The 25,805-nt window shown below is 38.8% G+C and overlaps 1 protein-coding gene across 3 annotated transcripts; it reads right to left on the bottom strand.

The window, feature by feature from the left end:
* LOC138740582 (protocadherin-20-like) lies at window positions 1-20,441 on the bottom strand. 3 transcript variants are annotated; one of them, XM_069893421.1, is made up of 2 exons: window positions 20,294-20,441; window positions 1-4,855 (listed from the first exon to the last, which is right to left on the bottom strand). In XM_069893421.1, exons 1-2 carry the CDS (start codon window positions 20,348-20,350, stop codon window positions 2,270-2,272), a joined length of 2,643 nt encoding a protein of 880 aa, XP_069749522.1. In that variant the 5' UTR covers window positions 20,351-20,441; the 3' UTR covers window positions 1-2,269. The 3 variants fall into 3 exon arrangements, 2 of the variants coding, with proteins under 2 accessions (XP_069749522.1, XP_069749523.1); XM_069893422.1 differs by having other exon boundaries at window positions 20,300-20,441; XR_011343044.1 differs by lacking the exon at window positions 1-4,855 and adding an exon at window positions 18,795-19,026 and having other exon boundaries at window positions 20,300-20,388.
* Between the last annotated feature and the right edge of the window lie 5,364 nt (window positions 20,442-25,805).

The following is a 25,805-nucleotide window of genomic DNA, read 5'->3' as shown; positions in this document are numbered from 1 at the left end:
TTGAACAGCAGAAAATTTATTCAACACGGAACATAAATAAATCATAATCCATGCAAAATATGTACAGCAATTTACAAATGTATTGTAAATTTTCTATAATGTGCCTTCATTCCCCCCCCCATAAAAAGAGTGAAATCATCTTTTCCTAGGTTATCTCTTTATGATATATACAACTTAAAAAATGGAAGTTGAGATTTTATAGGGAATTAAACTTGTTTTTTTTGCTGGAAAAATAATGCTGGTTAAGAATTAAAAATTAATACTTGATATGGTGATGTATAGAAATGAATTCCTATGGACCAAGTCCATTTTTTCCTATAATTCAGGAATTGCTACCCTTGGTGTTTTTAGTTTTTGCTTGATACCAACTCTCCTGGAGCTACACATTCCTAAATCTTTAAAGGCACTTAAATGAAAAATTCATGCACAAGCTAGCATAATAATGATAATTGTCAATCCTTATCAGCACATAGTTCAGGGGATGTATGACAACATGAACTTGATAATTCATCCATTGGTCTGAGATGTATAAAGTAAGATAAGTTTAATATTTAGCATTAAAGTTGAGGGAACATTAACTTTTGGCTGAACAAAAAAACATTGAAATTTGAAAACAGTTATTCACTGAATGGCATCCACTGGACTTCTTTTTATGTTGAGAGTTATGAGACAACATATGACAACTTTCAAAAATATTCATACCTCTGGTTTGATTGAGACATGTTTTTAGCCTTATTGTCATCCAAATCCATTGAAAACTGCAATAATATAAACTATCCTTGATCTCAATTGTTCTAAAGATCTTAATACAAAGTATGATATTTGATTTTGTTGGAATCATAGAATTCTTCTCCAATTAATGATATATTTTGCTCTAAAACTCATTTAACATGTCAGTGTGTTTATCTTATGTTTTGATCCAAAAATTCATGCTTTCTTCTTGTGTGGAGACAGTGTTGTTTAAGACAGAAAACTAAAATGCTATTCTTTGGCTGATTATGTGATTAAATACTTTTATTAATACACAACCAAATTAATGCTTCTATCATTTGCATCATTGAATTCACTAGAATGTAAGTCAGACAAATTATAACCAAGGCTCAACAAGCATCAAATTGTGTGGTGACCCACTTAACAGCAAGCAAACCAGCTCCCAAAATGGTTGCAGAAAAAATGGGAAATTGACCAGTGGCTAACACAGGCTTTTATCTGGGCTGATGACATCGCTGATGATGTCACTTCCTGTCCATGTGACAGCAGCAGTGATATATATGTAAAAGCCCAGCATGAAAGCCTGGAGGTGTCAGTTTTGTACTAGATTATACCCCAACTTGAAATGTGTCCACTGATGTCTCCAGAAGTTTAGTATGGAATAATTTGCCTCAAAGCTATCTTTTTGAGTTTTTTTTGGCATTAATGCCTTCCTTGCAGGTTACAAATATAATTCTCCATAACCTGATCTCAATTATTTGCTTGCTTTTGTGGCCAGTCCGTCTATGAGCTGAGCTCCATGCATGATTGTTGTTGTAGTCCTACCAGCAGTGCATATCTGCACAATCGCAGGGTAACTACCAGAATGGATCTGAAATTTAAGATAGCTTTAACTGTTTAAACATTCACAGATATCTGAAACAAAGGCCAATGCTCACCCATGGGGACAGGCTGACCAAGCCGAATGTGTAGATTCCTTTTCAGCAGACTCACCTTGTATAGGCTGGGTCTGACGCAGTTTCATATGTGGATTGTGGAGCCACACATGGTCTCCCTGTCTGGAACATTGTGGAAGGTCACATGACCCCCATGTCTGAAAATTATTTGGAAGTTGCATCACCTGTCAATCAAAGTTGGACTGAGGCCAACCATTGGTGCACACCTTACCATTGGCTCATTTAAATCACTAAGTGTCATCATTGGGTAGATGCCCAGCCCAGAACAGTATAAAGATCAATGCATATGCCACACTTCTTCCTCTCTCCTTCATGGTCCAAGCCCCAGACACTGCTCCATGCCAGACTGATACTGTGGACGTCACTAGAGAGTCGCGAGTAAGGTGTGCAGCACACTGAGTTGAGTCGTAGTACTCTGGATTTTGCAATCTACCTTATCAGCATTCATAATTTTTTCCATATTTATTCAACATAAAGTTTTTGTTAACACACATTGAGAAATGGTTATATAGATCTCTGAAAAATAAAAAAAAATGTTCTTGGAATGGTTTATTTATATTCAGTCTGTGCTGTTTTTTTAAAAAAAAAACAAGCTATCAGCTTTACAGTTGAGCATCATTCCAGTCTTTTGTGTAGTAGTCCAGGTTTATTTTTAATGGTATTTGGGCATCTTTGTAAAGTTCTTTCCTTTTGGTTTTCTTTTTCATGCTCAGAAGCATATAAAGAGCAATGGTAAGGAAAATTACAGAGACAACGATCATTGTAACGGCAATGGGAATAACAGGAGGTGAACAGGGAAAGTCCAAAGTCTGCATTAAGGGGCACGGATTTGGTTCAGTCTGTTTCTCTTCTGTGAAAAGAGTTTGGCTGTGTAACAAAGCCTCCAAGTAACTTTTATTGCTCATGGTCTCATTGACAAACAAATTTACCATGACGGTGGAATGGAGCGGTTGCGGTTGCCCGAGATCGCTGACTTTAACGAGCAGTTGATACAAGCCATAATCTTTGTGCAACAGTTCTTCCTGCAAAGTGATATTTCCTGTGGCTGTATTAATTCCAAATATGTGAGGGGCAGGGCCATTCCTCCCAACAATATTGTACGTCATGACAGCGTTAATACCAGTGTCATAGTCAACAGCATAAATCTCAGCCACTGAAGCTCCTTGGGGTGTATTAGGGGGCACAAGTAACCAGGATGCATTGGACTGAGGAAGTAATACTATGGGAGGGTTATCATTTACATCCAGGACAAACACTGTGATTTTTGCCCTTGCAGAAAGAGATGGTTGTCCTCCATCAACAGCCTCCAACCAAAACACATGCATGGTACTTTTTTCTCTGTCCACTGAAGAATTGCAGCGTAAAATTCCTCTGGTATTGTCCATTAAAAAAATACTACTGCCATTCAGGATGGACACAATAACGTGACCATTGAGGCCTGCATCTAAATCTGTGACATTGATAACTCCAATTTCACCATGACTCTGGAAGTTCTCTGGTATAAAGAATGTATAATCATCAGTGAGGAAAGTGGGTATGTTATCGTTCTGGTCTAAGACGTGAATGATAACAATGGTACTCTCCTTTCTGGGAGGGGTTCCATGATCAACTGCAGTAATCGTAAATGTGTACAAGTTTTCATTCTCCCTGTCCAAGGAGGTAGACACAGTTAAAACCCCAGTAAACGTTTCAATTGAAAAGATGGTTGGAGCATCAGATCCCAGGAGATAGGCCACTTTCCCATTTTGACCACTGTCTGCATCAGTTGCAAAAACCTTCAGCAATAAAGCTCCTGGTGCGTTGTTTTCTTCCACTGAGATTTCAAATGAACTTTGGTGAAATTGTGGAGAGTTGTCATTTTCGTCAGTGACCTGAAGGCAAATCGCTAGTTCATGGGTGATACGGGGGTCTTCAGCCTTAATGACAATTTTGTACTGGTTCTCAAGTTCATAATCCAAATGCCGTGAAGTGACCAGCAAATGTTTATTTCCAGACCTTTCATAAGGTTTGAGATAGAAAGGAATATTGCCTTTGACGTAGAGTGAACCTTTCAGATAATGATCACGGCCAGTCATCTCCAGCAGAGCAACTGGTGTGTTTTCAGGAGTAGTTTCCTTCAGGAAAATCACACCATCAGCCTGGTTAGCGATGTAGCTGATTTCCAACTTTGGATTATAATTGCTGCCATAAAGGATGATCACCGTAATTTGAATGATGGCTGGGGCACAACCTGGACTATTAGCTAAAATAGTGAGCTTATGTTCAGGAAGTGTCTCTGGACTTCCATTTCCAGAAAATGTGATGAGCCCTGTGGCACTGTCTAAGTGAAATAGTTTTCTGGATATATCCCGTATGCGGTTACCATAAGAATAGGTGATTTCAGCGTTCGGTCCTAAATCTGCATCTACAGCCTGGAGGTGTGCCACCACACTATTAAAAGTGATACTTTCAGGTATATGAACCACCATCTCTGATGTATTAAACAAAGGGCAATTGTCATTTATATCTTGAATGTTGATCAGAAGTGTGGCCGTTCCAGTTAAAGGGGGCGTGCCCCCATCCACTGCCATAATTTTCATCTCATACAGATTCTTTGTCTCCCTATCTAATGATTGCAGGACAACAATGGAACGCGTTCCCTCATCTTTCAAGCCGAATACATTTTCATTGCTTTGAAGGTGATAATTCTGAATACCATTTTCCCCGGCATCCTTGTCAGTAGCAAAGTAGTAATCTATTGCAAATGATGTTCCTACAACTGCATCCTCTGGAATAGAGAGTTCCAAGACTTCTTCTTCAAAATATGGTGTATTGTCATTAACATCCAAAATGACTATCTTAACTTTCACCATTTGCAGGTATTGGTTGGCACATAGAATGACCACATTGACTTCCTGGGTACAAGGACGACCATGAAACACAACTGGGCATAACGTTTCCCTGTCAATTCTCTGCTTTGTTGTATACAGCTCTCCACTCTTATTCTTCAGCATGAAAAATTCCATTTCCTTCATAAATCTATAAGCCAGTGAATTGCATTCTGTATCCAATGCTGAAACTATATCATTGGTTATATTCCCAATAAATACTCCTTCATCCTCATTCTCTAACACTTTATACTCAAGTTCTGTTGCTAGGTAGCTTGGTATGTTGTGGCAGGACAGTATCAGAAGAATGTAGAGAAATTTCTGTAAAACAAAGCATCAGTTACTTGATTGTCTTTTATATGAATCTATCATCTTGGCTTTTAAACATTTTTTTTCTTTTCATGGCTTCTTTTTGTTGCGAATTTCATATTTTCAAAGAAAATACAACAGAATATCCTTATTTCAGACAGTGCAGATCTCAAATAACCCAGCTGTGGCACATAAAAGCTTGATTATGACAAAGCTTTCCCACTGGTTCTTTATCTTCATCACAATCTTCAGGGAGCAAATGAGTAATGGTGAGGAAGGGGACTGGGATTGGTGGGGTTGTGGGGGGGGGGGAATGAGTGGGCAGGAGATGGTATGGGTACCTTGGTAATTGTGACCTTTTTATGATTTCATATTGTGGTTGAGAATCAAATGATCAAAATGAAGAATGATGTGTCAGATTGGACAAAAATACTTGATATAGGAACATACAAGATGGATTAAAAGAAAACTTGCATTTCTCTGCTCTGCCTAGTCCCAAATACTTGACTGGATAAATTCTGGAGAGGAGAAGATTAGACTCCATTGTTCACAACCATTTTAATTTCTGCTGTGTATGATGTGAGGTGGTGGTAAGTTTACCAAGAAATGTAGCTTTAAACCTCAAGAAAATGCTTGCATATAGTATTACATTCTGGTAAATTAGGTGAGGTTCACATTATCACCTTGAAAATAAAATCAAAATTGTGGAGAATGAGTCCAGGAATAAAAGATCACCAAATTATTTAAACTTGCACCACAGGTGAATAAGGACATAAAAAAAACCCCTGAACTCCAGATTCCAAAGGAACTATCAAGTTATTGTGATGGCAATGGACCAGCTATTGTCATTAGCACTAAGAACTTTGCTCAACAAATATACTTGAAGGATTTGTGGAGTCGTTTGCCGAGCATTGTAATAGTGGTGAAGTGAGAGAATGCATTTGAATAGCACTTTGAGATTTTAATCATTTTACTGTAAAATATGTGGATTAATTTTATTGATGAATTACTTTTAATCGTACTGAAGGGGAACACAGTGAGTTGAGGGTACAAATTCCAAAGAAATACAGTTTAATAAAGACATAACAAAAGTAAACTTTCCCAAGACTGTAGAGTTATCATGAAACAAAATAGATATAAAGGTTTGGAGAGAATGCAAACTAAGTAACAAAGATACTAGAAATGAAGTTTATGTCTAATTATAGTTATACCTATTTTATTAGAAAGGATAGATGGACTGGATATATTTGTTTTGAAGGAATGATGTAATACCTTCGAGTCAGAGTTTTGGATGGAGCAAATGAGTGTCTACATTCCTGGAGAAGAAAAGAACAAAGACCAGTAATGTCAGATAGACAACAAGAGATTAAAAAAAAATAGAATTCAGAAGGAATACTCTCAGAGGAGAAAATGAGTAGACTGGGATTGCATTCTCCTGAACTTGAAAAGTTGAGCAGATTTCTCTTGAAACGTGCAAAGTTTTTTCACAGGTCACAGGGATTTTTGATGTACTGAATAGATTACTCAACCTTTTTCCTGTCCACTCATATACCACTTTAAGTAATCTCCATGCTGGGAATGGAAAGGGAAGGTTGAAAATCACTGCTCTAAACCCAAATGTCACTAAATTATTTTGCTTGAGAAAAATGGACATTGGCCCATTTCCTTTGGAGTTGTGAAACCATGCACATAATGAATCAATGAGTTACGATTAAAACAGTGGTTTTCAAACATTTTCTTTCCACACACATACCACAATTAGTAAGAAATCCCTTACTAATCACTGAGCACCTATGGCATAGGCAATAATTAAAGTGGTATGTGAGTGGACAGAAAAAGGTTGAGAACCACTGGGATGGATGTTTTGTCTAGCATTATTCCCAGAAATTAAAATGACAACATGTTCTGAAAAAAAATGTTTGAAAAAGATGGCATTATATGTAAATAGGACCAGCACATGATCCAATTGGCATTGGTTTGCTTTTCCTGCTAGCAGCTCAGTGGAAATGGAGAATGCAAAGTGATTGTTGCTGCAAGTACTCCAATCTGCATGAAAGATGGGAAGTACCACTACTCATTGGATTCTAACCTTCATGTCAGGCATGAAGGCTTGATTTTCATTTTCCTTGGAAGTATAATGGTGGTGCTGGCACATTGGGGTCAAAGGTGAATGCCAACACTGTTCACAAATGGCTTTTGAGATATATGAAGCAGTCTATTTTCCAAAATCTTGTCATGAACCTTTATTGCTGGAGGATGGTGATTCACAGAAGGACAGTTGGGAGTTGATGTTTTAGAGATGTTAAAGGCAAGGCCTACTAACCTGAATTCTTCAAAAGTCGATGATGACTTGGAATTTGACTTATAGACATTATCTATACATTGAATCTTGGAAGTTCAGATATCAGATTTCAAGTGCTGACATGACAATCACAACCAACACTAAGGTTCCTTTTTTTCTGCTGGCAAGGCAGAATCGCCACTTATTGGTATTTCAAAAATAGCTGCACACTGTGTATACATGTAAAGAAATAAAAAGCAGTAAACAGATAATGAATGTAAACAAACTGACTCTGCAATAGAGAGAGAATAAAAAAATCAATTAAGTGCACAAGTAACAGTCTTTAAATGAGTCCCTGATTGAGTTTGTTACTGATTGTGGATGGGGAACAGCTGGTGGTGCGTGTCATGTGGCACCTATACCACTTTCATGATGGTAGCAGCAAGAACAGAGCATGTGATGGATGGTGTGGATTGTTGATGATAGCTGCTTCTCTCCCCTGGCAGTGTTTCCTGTAGATGTTCTTGATAGTGGGTAGGGTTTGCCTGTGATATCCTGGGCTGTGACCCCTTGCAGGTGTATTGGTGTCCCGTACTAGACTGTGATATAGCCAGTCAATGTACTTTCCATCACACATCGAGAAATTTGCCACATTAAACCTCCACAAACTCCTGAGGAAGTAGAGGTGCTAACATGTTTTCTTCACGATGCCATAGTGAGTTGGACCTAAGAAAGATCCTCTGAGATCGTGATTCCCAAGAAATTAAATTTGTTCATCCTCTCCATCTTTGATTCCCTCAATGATCACTGGATTGTATACTTCTGGCTTTCCTTTCCTGAAGTCAACAATCAGTTGCTTAATTTTGGTGACATTAAGTGCAAGGTTGTTGTTGGTGCACCATTCATCCAAGTTTTCAATATCCTTCCTGTAAGTTGACTCAATACCTTTCATTATAAAACCCACTACTGTGGTATAATTGGCAAATTTTTAGATGGTGTATTGTCATTCCAAGCCACACAGTCATTAGTGTAGTGAGTAGAGCAAGGAGCTCAGGATGCAGCCTTGTGATGTTCCGGTCCTGATGGAGATTGCGGAGACGTTTTTACCAATTCTCACTGATTGTGGTCTGGAGATAAGGAAATCCATGATCCAATTAGCCAGTGAGTCCCAGGTTTTGGAGTTCGCTGATCAGTTTTGAGGGGATGATGGTGTTACATGCTAAACTGTCATCGATAAAGAGCATCTTGATATATGCATCTTTACTGTTTGGGTGTTCCAGGGCTTTGTGTAGAGCCAATGCGATGCCATCCACTGTAGACCTGTTGTTATAATTGGTGAACTGGAACGTATCCATGTCACTGCTCAGATGGAAGCTGATGTGCTTCATTGCCAGCCTTTAGAAACATTTTAACATTTTTGATGTAATTGCTACTGGTCAATAGTCATTAAGACCGGTTACTACACTTTTCTTGGGCACCAATATGATTGATGCCTGTTTGAAACAGTGGATACCATTCCATGATAATGAAGGTATCAGTGAATACATTGGTAAGTTTGCCAGCACTGATTTTTTAATACTCGGCTAGGTACTCCATCTGGGCTGGATGCTTTCCTTGGATTTGCTCTCCTGAAGGCAGCATGCATGTCATCTTCAGATATGGTCAGGATAGGATCATCAGAGAGTATATGGTTCTTCACTGTTACTGTCATCAGATCAGGCATTGAGTTCCTCTGGGAGTGAAGCTTTTCCACCAGCTTTGGTTTTGTTGCAGATTTTAGCATTTAGGCCCTGCCACAGCTGATTGTGGATGCTGTTTCCATTTTCATCCAGGGAGATAGCTTTTTGCAGATCATACCTGCTCCTTCGGTATTGATCTGGATCTCCAGATTTAAATGCCTGTAATCTGGCTCTCAGTAGTTCAAATTTCCTTTTTTATCCAGGGCTTCTAGTGGGGAAAACCCTGAACAATTTGGTGTGGATGTAATCATCACAGATGTTTTGATAACATCAAACACATCTGCTTTTTTCTTGTTAATTCTGTGAATAAGCAAAACTATTCCAAACTTATTAACTAGATGGACTGATTTGGAGTGGTTTTTAAGCTGCAAATATATCTGGAGTTCTCATGGAAACATTCATTTAGTTCTAAAAATGACTGAGTTTGATAGCTCAACTGATTAATGTTAAATGATAGAGTGTGTTTCTTATCAGTTGCCTTTGTTGTAGTAGAGCATTGATGATAACTTGTGGGACAAGCAAATATTAATTTGCATCATCCAGGACAAGAATCTGTACAAGCACTATTGTTTATCTCAATTATATTTTCATTGCCTTTGTGCCAAATTGAAAAGCTCAGTCTACTTTTCTTTCTCAGTAGCAAGCAATTTGTTATAATTTTAAAGGAACAAAATCGTCCATTCCTTGATGGTTTTGCTTAAACATTGAATATTTAAAATTGATATCAAATTCAAGGTATAGTTTTAATATTTCAGACAATAGTTCAGATGTGGAGCTGCATCGTCAATAATTCATGTTTGAATCCTTCCTGATCAAGAATGATAGTGGAGACTGGATTTTCCTCAGTTAAGTACTTTACAATGAAGGTGGTGGAGAAGCTGTCCTTGCTGGGATTCAACACCCCTCACTATAACTGGCTCCTGGACTTCCTAATGGAAAGACCACAGTCTGTCTGGGTTGGTAGCAGAACATCGAACACTGACACGCTGAGCACTGGCGTACCTCAAGGCTCTGTGTGCAGCCTGCTCCTGTTCACGAAACTGACCGAAGACTGTAATGCCAGCTCCAGTTCCACAGAGTAACCAAGTTTGCAGATGCCACAACAGTAGTTGGCCTCATCAGCAACGGCAATGAGTCACATGACAGAGAAGAGGTGGAAAATCTTGTAATATGATGCGAAAGTAGCAAACTGATTCTCAACATGGATAAGATAAGGAGATGATTTTGGACTTTAGGAGGACCAGGAATGACCATCCTCTACTACACATTAACTAATCTGTAGTGAAGAAACTCCTTGGAGTCCCCTTAACAAGTGGCCCATCGTGGACACACAACATCTCTTGTCAGGAAGGTTCCACAGCAACTACACTTTCTGAGAAGATGGAAATGGGAAAGTCTACCGGCCACCATTATGTCAAACCTTCTATAGGAGCTCTATTGAGATCATCTGACTTGTTGCATCACAGTATGGTATGGCTGCTGCAGAGAAATGGATCAGAGGCCAATTGACAGGACCATAAGAGTGGCAGAGAGGATCACTGGAATCTCCCTCTCCCCCACTATCGATGCGATCTACAGGGATCCTTGACTGAAGAGGGCATGCAAAATCATTGAGGATCCCTTCCAACCCGCACACAGAATCTTTTAGCTGCTTTCATTGGGAAAGAGATACCAGAATGCCAGACCCAACACCAAGAAGCTGAGAAACAGCTTCTACCCACAGGCAGTGAGAATTCTGAACGACCAAAGGAATTGCTCTCACTGATCATCCAAGATTCTCATGTTTATGAAACTGAGTTATTTATCTATTTGTATATATGAATACTTGTCCTGCATATGTGTGTTGTTTTATGTCTCACCGAGGACCAGAGAACACCGTTTCATCAGGTTGTACTTGTACAATCAGGTGACAATAAACTTGACTTGATTTGACTTGAAGATGTCAGGCAGATAAAATTGGTGAGGAAACTTATCACCTATAACCTCTTGAGCTTCGTGCATTTTGCAAGTTTGCCTCAGGTTTGTTCTAAAACGTACTGTTCATTTGGTTGTAATTGGGCGGCACGAGCTCATGGGCCAAAATGGCCTGTTACTGTGCTGTTTGATCAAATTTAAAAAAAAATAAAAAATGAGGCAAAACTTTATCATCTAAGATTGGCAATGACAGAAAATCCAAATGATAATTGCCTGGAAATTCATTCAAAACATCCCGACTGTCTCTTTGCCAAGATTCTGACTGATGGAGATCCACAAAACCTACTTCAAACTTTGGAATCTGTTGTTGTAACCAATTCATTCAGATAAAAAAAATCCTGATAAGGAGTTGTCAGCAGCAAGACAAGTATTGATGGGCATTAAAATGTACACCAAGAGGGAGCCAGTCTGTCTGCTCCTTTTGAATGAAACCAGAAGCTGGTGGGATGAAAACTTTTCAATTCTATCTACCCCATGATCAAAGGAATTGCTTCATTCCAATACCTGATTCCCAAAATGTCATCCTTGAATCATCTGTCAAGAGATGTACCCCTCCACAAATTCCAATCACACTCTGAACTTGAAAGTATTTATGGTCAGTCAATTTACTTTCTCCTCAGAGGGAAAAAAAATCTTTCCTGTTATTAATAAAATAAAATTTCATTGCATTTTCTTAATTACAAATGCACATTTCCTTTGCCAAGGAGATCAGACATGGACACAAAATTCCACTCAGAAGATGATTTTATGTTTGTACTCAATTCTCTTACAATAAAGATCATTGGATCATTTTCCTTCTTAATTGTTTCCTGTACCCTACACTAAGTTTGTATACAAAGTTATCCTAGTTCCTCTGAACATCAATATCATTTTGCTTATTCCTTAAAGGAGGGCTCAGGTCTGAAACATCGGCAATTTTTGAACACTGAAAAGACCAGCTGAGATCCTCCAGCATTTCTGTTTTTACTACAATCACAGTGTCTGTAGACTTTCTTGTTTAATTCTATCAATCACTGCCTGTTTAAAATTGTTTTTTTTTCTAATTTTTTTGGGTGGCATGTTTGGCATGGTGGTTAGCGCAAACCCTTTACGGCGCCAGCAATCAGGACCGGGGTTCGAATCCTACGTTGTCTGTCAGGAGATGGTACATTCTCCGCTTGACTGCATGGGTTTTTCCCCAGGACCCTAGTTTCTTCCCACCACTTGAAACGTACAGGGACTGTAGTTTAAATGGGTGGAAATTGGGCAGCATAGACTTGTGGGCCAAAGTGGCACCAGGGGTGCAGTGCTGCCGGAGCTTACCGGAGTATTACTCCGGCACCTCATGGAGCAGCTTCAGCACCTAATGGGGACACTCCAGGCATCTCCTTGATCCTGTTTTTTGTGTGAATTCCGACACCTAAAATATTAGCACTGCACCCCTGCCTGTTACCATGCTCTATGTCTAAATTTAAATGTTTTTTTTCATTAAAAAAGTTAAGTGGATAACAACACATTTTTCCACTTTACTTTTCCGTCAGCCATATCACTGTCCATTCACTGTTCACACTGCCACCAGTAATGTAATGCTTGGATCCCTTATCCACATAATGATAAAGATTGTGACCAGCCTGTGTTCCTACCATGATCCCTGCAGTATCAATGTAATTGTAGCCCCTCAATGTGCAAGTGATTCATCTTGTTTTTAATGATACGGCACGGTAGAAGCCCATTCTGGTCTTTGAAAACTGTGGTGCCCAACTACATCCAATTGACCTTCCAATTCTGCATGTTTTGGAGGGTGGGAGGAAACCAGAGCACCCAGCAAGAACCCTCACAAGTCATGAGAGAACCTACAAACTCCTTACTGACTGCGCTGGTTTCGAACCTAGATCGCTGGTGCTGTCATAACATTGCACTAACCTATTTCTACTTTCTGTTGTCTGCACTGTTCACAATCATTCATAACCTTGTGTGCACGAATTGTGTTTTGTAAAAATCTTTTGGCTTTCCGAAAACCAAACAATCCACATTAATTCATTCCATATTAGCCATTCACCAGTTAACACCTTAAAAAAAAGCTTCAGCAGATTTGTGAGGAAATTTTTTTTATAATTCCATGTTGACTTGGTCTAATCCAATAATAAATTTCCATTTGCCCCTTCACCACTTTTCTAAGAATACATTCCAGCGTTCTTCCTGTGACTGATCTCAGGTGAACTTGTAAGCAGCTGCTTGTCTCTCTCCCTCCCACCCCTGCCACCAACCCACCCCACACCCCAGCCCTGCTTCAGTAGCAGGGCTGCATTTTCTATTTCAGTTTGATGGGGAAAAAAGCTTTTTCTGGGACTTTGGAACATATAAGTGGTCATTACCTCTTGTGTCCATAGTCACCAAAGATCTTCATTGCATTGAAATTGACATTCATTTGGGACCCTTTGTTCTTAATTTTTTCCTAAAGGTTTTCCAAGCATCCATTCAAGATTAATTGTTTGGGATAATTTATTTTTATTATCTGCTATTTTTTTTATTTCTGAATGAACCCATGTGAACTATTGTTCACCTCATTTACATGTCTGAATGAATGTTTTGTTGTCATACACTCAGTACAATATATAGTTGCAATGAAAGCCTTGTTGCGGCTTCCCAGTAACGTAAAACACGCCAACACTTGAATTATAAATAACACTTAAAGCACCACAAGCAGAAAATAGATAATAAGTGTGAAATAAAGTCAAAAGAATAATCAGTTGTCACAATTGGCCAGTGATGAAAAAATATATTGTGTCATTTGTGCAGGTGTTACGTTGTCTCCGCTCCATCCTCAACATCCATTGGAGCGCTCACACCCCTAACGTCGAGGTACTCGAGATGGCAGAGGTCGACAGCATCGAGTCCACGCTGCTGAAGATCCAGCTGCGCTGGATGGGTCACGTCTCCAGAATGGAGGACCATCGCCTTCCCAAGATCGTATTATATGGCGAGCTCTCCACTGGCCACCGTGACAGAGGTGCACCAAAGAAAAGGTACAAGGACTGCCTAAAGAAATCTCTTGGTGCCTGCCACATTGACCACCGCCAGTGGGCTGATAACGCCTCAAACCGTGCATCTTGGCGCCTCACAGTTTGGCGGGCAGCAGCCTCCTTTGAAGAAGACCGCAGAGCCCACCTCACTGACAAAAGGCAAAGGAGGAAAAACCCAACACCCAACCCCAACCAACCAATTTTCCCTTGCAACCGCTGCAATCGTGTCTGCCTGTCCCGCATCGGACTGGTCAGCCACAAACGAGCCTGCAGCTGACGTGGACTTTTTTACCCCCTCCATAAATCTTCGTCCGCGAAGCCAAGCCAAAGAAAAAAAAAAAGACATGAAGGTTCAAGAGCCTGATAGCTGTTGGAAGAAAACTTGTTCTTGAACAAGTTCTTGAATGGACTCTGGGCTTCTGAACCTTCTGCCTGAAGGTTGCAGCAAGAAGAGAGCTTGACCAGGTAATGTTGGTTGGTGAGTTATGAGATTTTTCCTATTTTTTTATGAATCTTGTGGTCTACCTTTGCTGAATACTTGAATCTGTCTAAGTGTTAATATTTCACTGTATACTATTGATTACATATTGTGCTAGAAGTGGTTGGATCACTTGAATGGAGAAATACTTGTAAGGTGATGCTGAAGAGAAGTTTGAAAAGTGAAATAGGATGCTGGTACAGAGCAATGAGAGAAAAAAAATTGTTCAGCAATAAATGACAAGGACAATGGAAAAAATAGATGTCAGCAAAATGGATATTCAAGGAAAATTTTGAGATTAAAACAAGGAAATGCTGGGTTTGCTGATCTTAAGAGGAAAACGTAAGAAGTTACTTTGAATGGAGGAAGAAGACATTTGTTCCTATCTTTAAAAATACGTGCAGCATAAAAAGTAAAGTTGATTGCCAGTCTGTGGAATGAATGCTTGCAGAGTTGGAGTTCAAGGGTCTGTAAATGGAAGAATGGGAGTAGAGTTGCAACCTTGTACTGGAGATGAATTGAGAAATCATAGTACTGAGTGGGGTGGAGGTTATGTTTGAAGATTATTTCAGTTGAATGGAACAACAAATGTCACCAAAACTTGAATGGAGAATGGATAAAAAATATTCACAGGAAAATTGGTAAAAGGCATTATTGACAGAGCTTGAGGACTAGACTTTGTACTGAACGATGCAATATGAAGTCGTACCTTTCTGTGACCTGGGTCTGATGGAGTTCACTGACTCTGAAATTGTGCTATGCCCTGACAGGCTGGTTGATAAGAACACTTGGATGTGGATGGGTGATTGTTGGCTATTGAGCCAGTGGTCTTGTTGGTCCATCAAAAATCTACTTCTGGGAATTTTTTTTTAAATTAAAATTGAGAAATGATGATGTGTAAAATTTATTCCAATTAACCAATATCTTCCATCCATCAAATATTTGCAAATTTCCCCAATTGAATTCCCACCAATGAAAATTTCCTCTCCTTGCCCTCCCTCCCCAACTCACCCGCAAACACACACACACACACACACACACACACACACCCCTCTCCACCCAACCTCTCCCAACGTCTCCTTGTCACATGCTCTCAAACACGCCTACAGTGCCAACTAGTTCTTTTGAAACAGTTGCTTAGCATTTACTGACTTTTCTGGGTGACAATCTGTTCTGAACGTGCAGCCTAACTGAAAAAAAAAACGGCAAGAAAATCAAGTATGGCACGAGGCTTCCAATTCTGCACACTTAGTCAACTTCTGTCCAGATTAGTTGTCAGCAGAGTTTAGACTTCATTCAGGAAACCCTGTTACAAGTCTTGTAAGGGTTATTTTTTCTCTTGCTTTTATAAATAAACTTTTAGGTAAAGTTGAATATTCAGGGAAAAGGATATTCTAGTGATATGTATCCCCTTCCCTTCTCTTCCAATAATAAATATGGAATTCTTGAAATCCTGTCAATAACCTTTCCATTACTCCAATGCACAAAACCAATGCTTAAAGGGACAAGATTTTGGGCACCTCCCTTTTTATCTCCTGCTTCTATTTAATCTTCATTTTTGTCCAGTAATGGAGTCCTTGAAATGATTTTCTCCTTTAAAAATGCTGTTGAAATGCATATTTTTGTGGCTAACCTACTTTACTGCAAACATTCAATCTTGCTTCAGAATAACTAGTTAATGGATTGAGAGTGAGCACATCTCACAAATGTTGTCATTTCAATTTCCTGTGTTTACTGTGCTGCACTGTGTCTCTGAAATATTTGATGCATGTCCAAATGAATTTGAAGGATTAGATGCCGAATAAAATTGTGGAGTGAGTAAAAATTGTCAAATGTTCATTTATGCTTTGGCCCAGCTCGATGGTGGCCATATTCCAACAGGTGTGCATGCATTGTTATCAGGAATCAAAGGTTGGCCAACATTTATAAACTGTTTGAAGAAATATGATATGTTGATTCTGCGAAGCTTTGTTGCTTCATTTGTGTACAGCATTGGCAAACAATGCCTTTCCTAGTTCATTGCTTTCACAAAGAAAGGAGGTTTTCAAATCCATTTTTTAAAGATGCTGACAATGGAAAGGATTAAAAAAATACACCTGCTATTTATCCACTATGAATTGCAGCCAATGAGACATTGATGCCCACTGTGTGCACTGTTATCTGAGGATGGGGAAAAAGCGCAGGAACCAGCAGATATGGTTATTGCAGAACTCACTTTGGCAAGATGTATTCAAAATGCAATACTTCTGGCCTCTTTTTTTTCCTGCTTTGTGTCAATTACCCATTATTAACAGGACAATCTATGACCTGGGTAGAGATTTGAGAGTGTACAAGGCTCTTGTTGAATGGCCAGCAATAACCTGCTCCAGGCTTGAATATTGGCCTGATTCATAAATGGGAAGTTCTTTGATGAAATCTTCAGAGTTCACTATTGTCAATCTATTGTGAACCTTCGCCCCAACCGAGACCTGGTTTAAGGACAGACATATTAATGGATCTAAGAAACAAAAGTCTGTGGAGGATGTTTCTTTTTAACAAAAAAAATATTTTAACAGCAATAGTACATATTCACTGATGAATTTGGGGCAGGAGGAGATCCCTTGGGCTTGAAGGTTGCTCTGCCATTTAATAAAAATCTACCTGCAAGTACCATTGGAATATTAAATATCTCTGCTTTCGCTGCATATTTTCTGTGAATATTTTTGTCTCCTCACTGCCTCAAATGTTTGTTTAAAGCAATTGGTCAGCTGAAATCATTAACTTTTATTTATCACATTCAAAGCCTGCATCTTGAGCTTTGCCCTGGATGTTAGCATAAGCCTGGTGGACAGGAATTCTGAGGGGAGTTGGTGGTGGTTGGGGGGGTGGGGGGGTGTGGAAGATGGTGGTGCAGAGGACAGTTAAGTGCTCTACAATGAACATAACATGCCTGTCATTTACTTCCCAAAAAAGAAGCTATCAATGGACCCTTTGCCACTGAATTTCTCTTCAGGATGAAATGCCCACCTGCTACCCAAAAATCGGAATGAAATTGTTGACGATATTTACTTTGTATTTCTGAAACTTTGTTTTGAAATTTTGAAAATTAACTTTTAACAAGTGATGTTTGGAGTCATTGGAGTTATCAAGTAGATTCCATCAATTCTACTGAAGGAACTCAATGGCTTTGGCAGTAATTCTGGTGGACCATCAATATAAGGATGTGAGAGGGAGAGGTAAGTCAAGAGTTGGAAAGCGATTGGTGGATCCAGCTGAGGAGGCGTCGATTTGTAAATAGAGTCAAGGCCCCGAGGCAGGGGTGGAGATAGTGATAGAGGTTAAGAGGTGATAAATGCAGGTCAGAAAAGGCTGCAGTTTATGGAATCTGATGAGAAAGGAAGTAGATGGGAAGAGCAATATAAGGGAGGGTGGGCAGATAAGAACCGCGACGGACAGGGGAACTAGTGGGAAGGCCATGCGGGCGATGAGAAGCTGGAGTAGGCGCAGAATGGAAGAGAAACTGGTGAAGGGGGCTGAGAGGATTTAGAAGAGGGAATGTGAGACAAATGGAGAAGAGAGAAAGGGTGGAGGAGAGGGGATTATTTAAGATTGGAGAATTCAATTCTCATTCCAGTGGGCTTTGGCCTACCTTGACAGAATATGATGGTACTGTTCTTCCGATTTTTGTTTGGCTTCATGCTGGCAGTGGAGAGGACATATGATATGATGTGGGAGTTAGAAGGAAAATTAAAATGACTTGCAATCTGTAGCTTTAGATATTAATTGAGGACAAAATGCGGGTGCTTGGTGAAATGCTTACCCTCTCATCAATGTAGAGGAGCCATATCAAGATCACCAAATACAAAAGATGAGGTTAAAGAAGGTGCATGTGGCTTTCTGCCTTACCTGGAAGGGTTGTTTACATCTTGGGTGGTGGTGAAGTAATGCACATTATAAAGGGTCAATGACTTAGAACTTGATTGAAATAACAATGAATAAAATTCAAAATCTCAAAGATTACACATTAAAGCAACAAATGTATTTCCAATACCAAGGTCATATACACAGAACTTACAAAATCTTTTAAGGTTTTAGTTAAAAGCTTATGAAACGAAGTGAAATGATGAAATTAGACAGCAAGGAGCCTGATCATTTCACATTTTTAAAGAAGCATGAATTGACAGATTTCATGCCCACATACCCAATGTGGAAGCACATAATATACTGGCACAGCATGTATGATGAAAAACCATGAATATGAAACTGACATGTCTTCATGGATGCTTTTTGACCTAAGTATTTCCAGCGTTTTTTTTTATTAAAAACTTACCTGACAATGAGCTCACCAAACAAAATATCACACAGGAAATATCACAAGTAATTTTGTATCCTTCCAGTTGTTTCTCATCTCTGGTTTGAAGGCTATCAAATGAATGCTGACCGACAGCTGCAAAGGCATTGAGTAGGGCATCAATGACAATAGACAGAAATCAGCCAAAAATTTATTATTTCCTTTCATCAGAGATCAGACAATCAGCAAGATGATTACACTGCTTGGATAAAATTACTTTTAAAACTTTCACATGTTAGTCACGTGGAGTGGAACCAAAGAGCTCAGGAAAACTGCTGAACAGATGGGCTTTGATTCTGAGTTTCGTTTGCATCGGGATTTTAGTCCTTGGTGACAGTCTGCTGGTGGTGGGGATGATGTGGCATCTCTCTACAACAAACTGATGTAAGAAGAGAGAATAGTTAACTCAGAATGTTCAGCAGTTTTTCTGGGCAGTTTGGTTCCACTCCAAATGACTAACGTGAAATTTTTCCCAGCATTGAAATAATCTTGCTGATTGTCCAATCTCTAATGGCAGGAAATAATTGTACCAAAGGATGCAACTCGTATTTATCCCCAATCATAAAATGGTGTTAGTACCGTCATGAAATAGAAAGGAAAGTTTTGGCCCCAGTTCATTGAAATGATGTCATTATAGAACAATGTGACTTTAATAATAAAGAAACAATAGCCTGACCATGAGGTTTCTCAGGCTTCTTTGTTATAAGCAGCGAAACTTCGGAGTAGGACTGCTTGCAGGTAGTTTTTTTTTAAATGAAATGAAATATTGTAAAATACTTCTGTGAATATCAAGTATATGAACTGAATATTAAGTAAACCTATTCAATGCAGAAAATATGAAATAAAATAAAACACTGAAAAATCAGTGCAATTGAAAATTAATAAAGGCATAGTTGGTCAGATAAATAATGAGTCTGTGAGGGGAAAAAATATCCATCTGTGGATATTGAGCTTTTTCTCTTACTGCATATTGACCATGTCATTCCAACACTGCTAGATAAGGACATTTGTTTTGAGACTACTGGCTAACTGCTTCATTTTTCATCCCAGTTCCCAATCTTGATTCTCCTTTTTCATATATTTTGTTGAATAACTAATGCTAAAAAAGCCTAAAAGTGCACATCCAAATTAGAAAATTTGGTAGCCTTAGAAGTATTCTCATTCAGATTTTGTTTTATTCTGATGGTACTAATTGTATGGAAGTGGTAATCATTCTAACCTGTTGGTAAAATTGAAAGAACTTCACCAAATTTAACATTGGTATTCAATGTATCTAAGTATTCCAATGAAAAATAATGGAATGCAAATTTCAATGCTGCTAATTACACATTGAAGAGATATTCAGGCATTCTTTCTGCTTTTCTAACCTAATTATTGGAGAGTGATGGCATTTGAAACATCAAAGTAGAAAATTAGCAATTGATCACTTTTAAATAGCATCTTCGTGGTCCATTTCCTCTTCTGTCATATATTGCCTATAGTTAAAAGCAGCCGATGAAAGAAAATGAAACTAGACACTTAAGTATGAAAAGTCTTAGGTAATGTTACTGACTATATCAGGCTTTCCAAATGCACTATTCTTGTACTTTTCAAAGTGATCAGAAACAGATGAATCCTGAAGTCAAGTGTAAAAACAGAAAACATACAATTACCTGAAGCACTGATCCTGAACATTCCACGCAGAAGATACTTTTAGGTTCCATCGTTCCAACTATAGGAATTTAGTCTGCTAATAAGAAACAGTGTGCTTGCTTCAGCAGTGTCTGAAAATGTCAATGCTGCAGTGTAGCAGAAATTCCTGCTTTTGATGCTAGCAGCTGTAGGTGGGGCTACCAGTGTTTTAGCCTCTTTGTTTTTAATGTGAGGCACACAATCCAGGAAACTGGCAAGAATATCTCCCTGCTCCCTGTCCAGTTTGTCTTCTTTATTCCTTGTACTTCAACTTTTGTAAATTTCACCAATGCTTCAAGCATCCTTTGAACACAAACAATACAGTACATAGGATGGAGCAGATCACGAGAATGTTTGTGGTGTATTTCCCTGCTTCAGGAAAGATCTGGCACAAAACTATTTGGTAAACTTGGAATTATACTGTGGGATACTAGTATGTGAAAATGCCTTTGTTTGATGTTTCTGTCAGCAATGCTTTGCTAGTGGCAATTGTAAGTTTGTTCCAAGCGCATTGTTGAAATGTTCACACAGCTCTATCCTGCATTGTTATTTCTGGCCATAAGTTTAATACTTTCTTCCTTTCATTCCACCTTTTCATATTTAAGTAAATAAAAAATCACAATCACAATTAAACTAATTATAACATGGATTGGAAATAGAGCAAGTGTTACCTGAAGAGGAATAGAAGCCTCAGGATATAACTGTCAGAATAAAAAAAGTTGAATATAAAAATTGATTTAGAATTGGAAATAGAAAGCATAACATCTGTTTGGACACCAACACAAGGTGTGATGGCGAACTGGCACCTTGTTTACATTTCTTGGCAAAGGATATTGAGCAGAGTGTAAAATGGAAGCATCAATTGTCCAGTTTGCATCAAGGCCTGACCAAAAAAAATCAGCCCAGTATCTCCCCTAATTTACATATTTGCAAAAGACAAAACTAACTCAGGAAGAGACCACAAATGATGGACTGCGAAACAACTGAAATCATTCAGTAAATAAGGCCCAACAAAGGTATGGATTTTTAAAGATCCTTCAACTGGCTATTTAAACAAAAACTTAGAAAAATATGATGCTGATACAAGCCCTTAGATTAGTACAATATTAATAACACCTGTCAATTTATTTTTTTTAATTTTTAATTTTTATTCATTTTAAATTTAGAAATACAGCACAGTAACAGACCCTTCTGACCCATGAGCCAATGCCACCCAATTGACCAACAATCCCAATACATTTTGAAAGGTGGGACGAAATCTGAGCACCCAGAGGAAACCCAGGGTGAATGTACAGAGAGCGTGAGATTCGAATCCAGATTGCTGGCACAGGAACAGTGTCACACTAACCACTACAATAACTGTGCAAAATGAATATTTATTCATTTAATCTTCTTTGGCTGATGTATTAACCTCCTCTCTAAATGATTGTCAATCACATTGTTTAAAATTTTGAAATGCTCATTTTGCCTTAATTTTATCAAAGAACATCTCTCTAATTGTCCTCCTTGATTTCCAAGAATTCAGTGATCAGGGCAGCTTCTCATTAACATCATTGCAGATCTTGGGGGTGATTATTTTTCTTTCAAAAGTAGGAACACCAGAGGCTGTAGGTTTCTGTGAGGGGCGCTGGAGAAAGTGGTGACTCTCTGTCTGCCTTACAGTAGACAAAAGTTAAAGAATTTCATGTATGTTACATTCTAAATGTAGTATTACGTGGCAATAATGGAACCTTTATAACTAAAATTGAAAATATCTTTTATTCAACTTCCTTTCACTTTGCAGATGGAGAAGTTGTTAAAAAGATGTTATGCATGTCCTCTCAGTATTTGCTTATCTTGCGTTGCTGGTTCATTTTGATCTCCAAAGGTGGACTCCAAAGATGGACTGCTGTGAATTTATCCAGTGGCTCTCCAGAGCAGTAACTAACATGCAATTGATTCAACCTACATTTTTTTTTCTTTGCAACCAAACTGAAATGTTCTTCTTTTATACAGAATAAAACAACTGACCATGTAACAACTGAAGATGTAAGATCTTCCTTTACAACATTTATTTTATTTCCAGCTCCCTTCCTTCCTTCTTATACTGCTTCTCTGTTCTGGAGGTGGCATGGTTTGTTTAGTGGTTAGCACATTGCTATTACTGTGCCAGTGACATGGTTTGAATCTGCTTCTGTGTGTAAGGAGTTATTTATGTTCTTCCCATGGCCCCTTGGGTTTTCTCCGGGTGGTCCCATATCCTCCCGCATTCCAATGATCTGCTGAGTTAATTGGTTACATAGGGGTACTTGTGTGGTGCAGGGTTGTGGGTGGGAAAGGTCTAATACTGTACTGTATGTCAAGATAAATAGAAAATATTGAAATCAACCTTCTTTCCAAATCTGGGTGCAATATTAAGTTAAACTATTAGGCTGGAATATGGCAACTTCATCAGCATGAATGCTCAAGGAACCAACGAGTGGAAACAATAGGTGCAAAATGTAAACCTCTGAAATTTTAAGGGATCAAAATCAGAATCTGGATTTTTTTGTCATGAACAAGTCACAAAATTTAGTTCATATTATGAACCATCTTACAACAATAATATATAAAAAAATAGTCGTACACGAAAAGTAAGACAGTGCCTTTGGTTAATTGATTATTCAGGAATCTGATGGCAGTGGGGAAGAAGCTGTCCCTGTGCTGCTGAGGGCTCGTCTTTAGGCTCATGTACCTCCTTCTTGATGGTAACAGGGTGAAAAGGGCATGGCCTGGGTGGTGGGCATCTTTGAGGATAGAGGCTGTTTTTTTAAGGGGCCTCCTCAATGGAGTGAAGTCTCGTGCCTGTGATGTTGCAGGCCCAGTTAACAAACCTCTGAAGTTTTTTTTTTCTTGTCCTGAGATTTGGCACCTCCATACCAGACAGCGATGCAACCAGCCAGAGTGATCTCCACGGTACACCTGTAGAAGTTTTTGAGAGTCTTTGGTGACATAACAAATCTTGGGATACTTCACAAAACTCTCAATGCACTGAGTGGATAATTAGGTGAGGCACATTTTAAGGACATTTATGAAACAGAAACCACATGTTAAGCTTGGTGTGATTTTTTCAAATCAGATTGCATAACAATAGAATTGGGAAGCAATAGTTCACCACAGGTATCAGGGACAATGTTTCACAGCACTTTATGGGATGCTATCCCTGTTCCCTTCCAAAAGATAGGCTTCTAAGAAATGTGCCCTGCCTCAAAAACTTATTGCTATTTATCCAGGAAAGCACTCAATCAGCAGATGAGGGGGTTGCAGTAGCTATAACTGCAGCAGGCATTGTGTAAGATTCTAAATTTGGTTTCTTTTATTTCAACTTGATGGTCTTTTATGAAACAAATGTCAAATTTACTGCTGAAAGTTAAAACTATCAGGCAGGTGGAAGTGGAAAGATGATGATATGCATAATTGAATTAAGATGGGAAAATTAAAGAAAAGGAAGTATGAGGCATGATGGGAAAAGCACCATCTCCAGTCTTGTCTCAGACAAATTCAATTTGCCAAAAGTCAACCAATCAATTTCATTGCTCAACACCTTTTCATTCATCAAACTAGAGGGCTGTTTTCCAAACATGATACTTGCTGGTCACAACGCACAAAGGCACTTTGTTCCTTTGAAGTATTTGATTACTTCTCTCTGCACTGATACTCACAGCAACAGTGATAGTTATCAATCATTTCTTGGCAAAAAGAAAAATCAACAAAGGTTCAACTGGCCATAATTTCCCAATGTGCACCTTGCAAAGATTAGACAAATACCAGCCCTCTTCAGTTCACTTTCTAGGTGCTGAAAAGGTTAGGAATGGTTGTGTAACATTTGTTGTAACTGCAGCATTCCAGAATCCTGGGTTTATAATTCGGAGAATTTGAAATCAGGTCTCACCTCAATAATTTAAGAATTTGAATTCTTCTTAATGAGACAGTGGCAAGGAGGAAAGTGAATATGTGATGGAGGATTATCATTAAAACCCAATTGGTCCATCAGTCTTCTACAGAAAGATGCAATGTAAGACTCCATACATTGTGGTTAACAAATCCTCTGAATGACAGAGGACTTCTCAGCCTTACCAAACCATTGGAATGAAATAGCCAGAATGAAAAGCCAAGGAGCATTGAGCTGCAACCTTGGTTTCGAACCAGAAGATAAAAAAAAGCTCAGTTACGAAAACCCCAAGACTGAATTTTTTTTTTTCAATACATCAAATTACTTGACAAAATCTCTATTTAGCTGAATAAAATGGAACCTGGTCCATTGTTCATTAAAAAAAAATAAAAACTAATTTTTCATCTTATGAATTGACAATATAGTTCAGGTTCAAATTTTTTTTTGTCAGATTACATACTCGACATTGCATGCAACCAGGAAATACTCTTTCCTGCCGGTCAGGAAGATTTTCTACTTATCATAAGAAAGAAAAGTAAACAAATTGTCTGTGCAAATAAATAATGTGCAAAGTAAAAATCCTCAAATAGGTCTCTGATTGTGCCTGTACTACGGGATTCTGATGGTGGAGGGATAGAAATTGATCCCAATCCTGGTGATACGAGTCTTGTGGAACATATACTTTTTTCCCGATGGCAGTGGTATGAACAGAGCATCTCCTGGGTGGTGTAGATCCTTGATGATTGCTCCAGCTCTCTGATGGCTACATTCCATGAAGATTTTAACAATGAGGGAAGAGTTTTGCCAGAATCCAATTATGCAGTGCAGGGCTATGTCCACTACCTTTTGAAAAGCTTTCCACTTAGAGGCATTGGTATCCACATACTAGGCCATGTCAGGGTTAGGGTTAGGGTTAGGGTCAGGGTTAATTGGTCAGCACACGTTCCACTATACATCTGCAGAAGTTTGCTAATGTTTCCAATATCATATGGAACCTCTGCAAACTCCTGAGGTGTGAGAGGTGGTGGCGTGTTTTCTTCAAGATGAAATTTGTGCGTTAGGTCGAGGGAAGATCCTCAAGAGAGTGACTCCCAGGAATTTAAATTTGATCACCCTCTTCACCTTTAACCCCTAAATGATTACTGTATCGTACACCTCTGATTTTCCCTCCCTGAAGTCCATAATCAACTGCTTGGTTTTGGTTACATTGAGTGAGAGGTTGTTGCTGGAGCACCATTCAGCCAAGTTATCAATCTTCTTCTTGGGTGCAGACTCATCGCCCCTTTTTATACAGCCCACAACTGTGGTATTGACAGCAAATTTGTAGATAGTACTATTGTTGTACTGACCCACACAGTTATAGGTGTAAAGTGAGAAGAGCAGGGGGCTAACAGCACAGCCCTGTGGTGCTCCAGTGCTGATAGATATTGTGGAAGAGATGTTCTTGCCAATTCACATTGATTTGGGTCTGGAGATGAGGATATCCAGAATCCAATTATGCAGTGCAGTTTTTACTACAATCCCAGCAAATGCAGACTTTCATGTTTGATATCCAGTTGAAAACCTTTCTTGCACCA

The sequence above is a fragment of the Narcine bancroftii genome, chromosome 8 (assembly GCF_036971445.1).
Source record: "Narcine bancroftii isolate sNarBan1 chromosome 8, sNarBan1.hap1, whole genome shotgun sequence".
In the NCBI taxonomy this organism is placed as follows: domain Eukaryota; kingdom Metazoa; phylum Chordata; class Chondrichthyes; order Torpediniformes; family Narcinidae; genus Narcine; species Narcine bancroftii.
Note: the sequence above shows the minus strand (reverse complement) of the source record. Positions and strands in the feature narration are given on the sequence as shown.

Coding starts and splice junctions, on each gene's coding strand:
- LOC138740582 (XM_069893421.1), bottom strand. CDS start 20,350: ATGGAACCTAAAAGTATCTTCTGCGTGGAATGTTCAGGATCAGTGCTT. Junction 4,856..20,293: donor GATCAGTGCTTCAGGTAATT/GTATGTTTTCTG, acceptor TTTGTTTTACAG/AAATTTCTCTACATTCTTCT.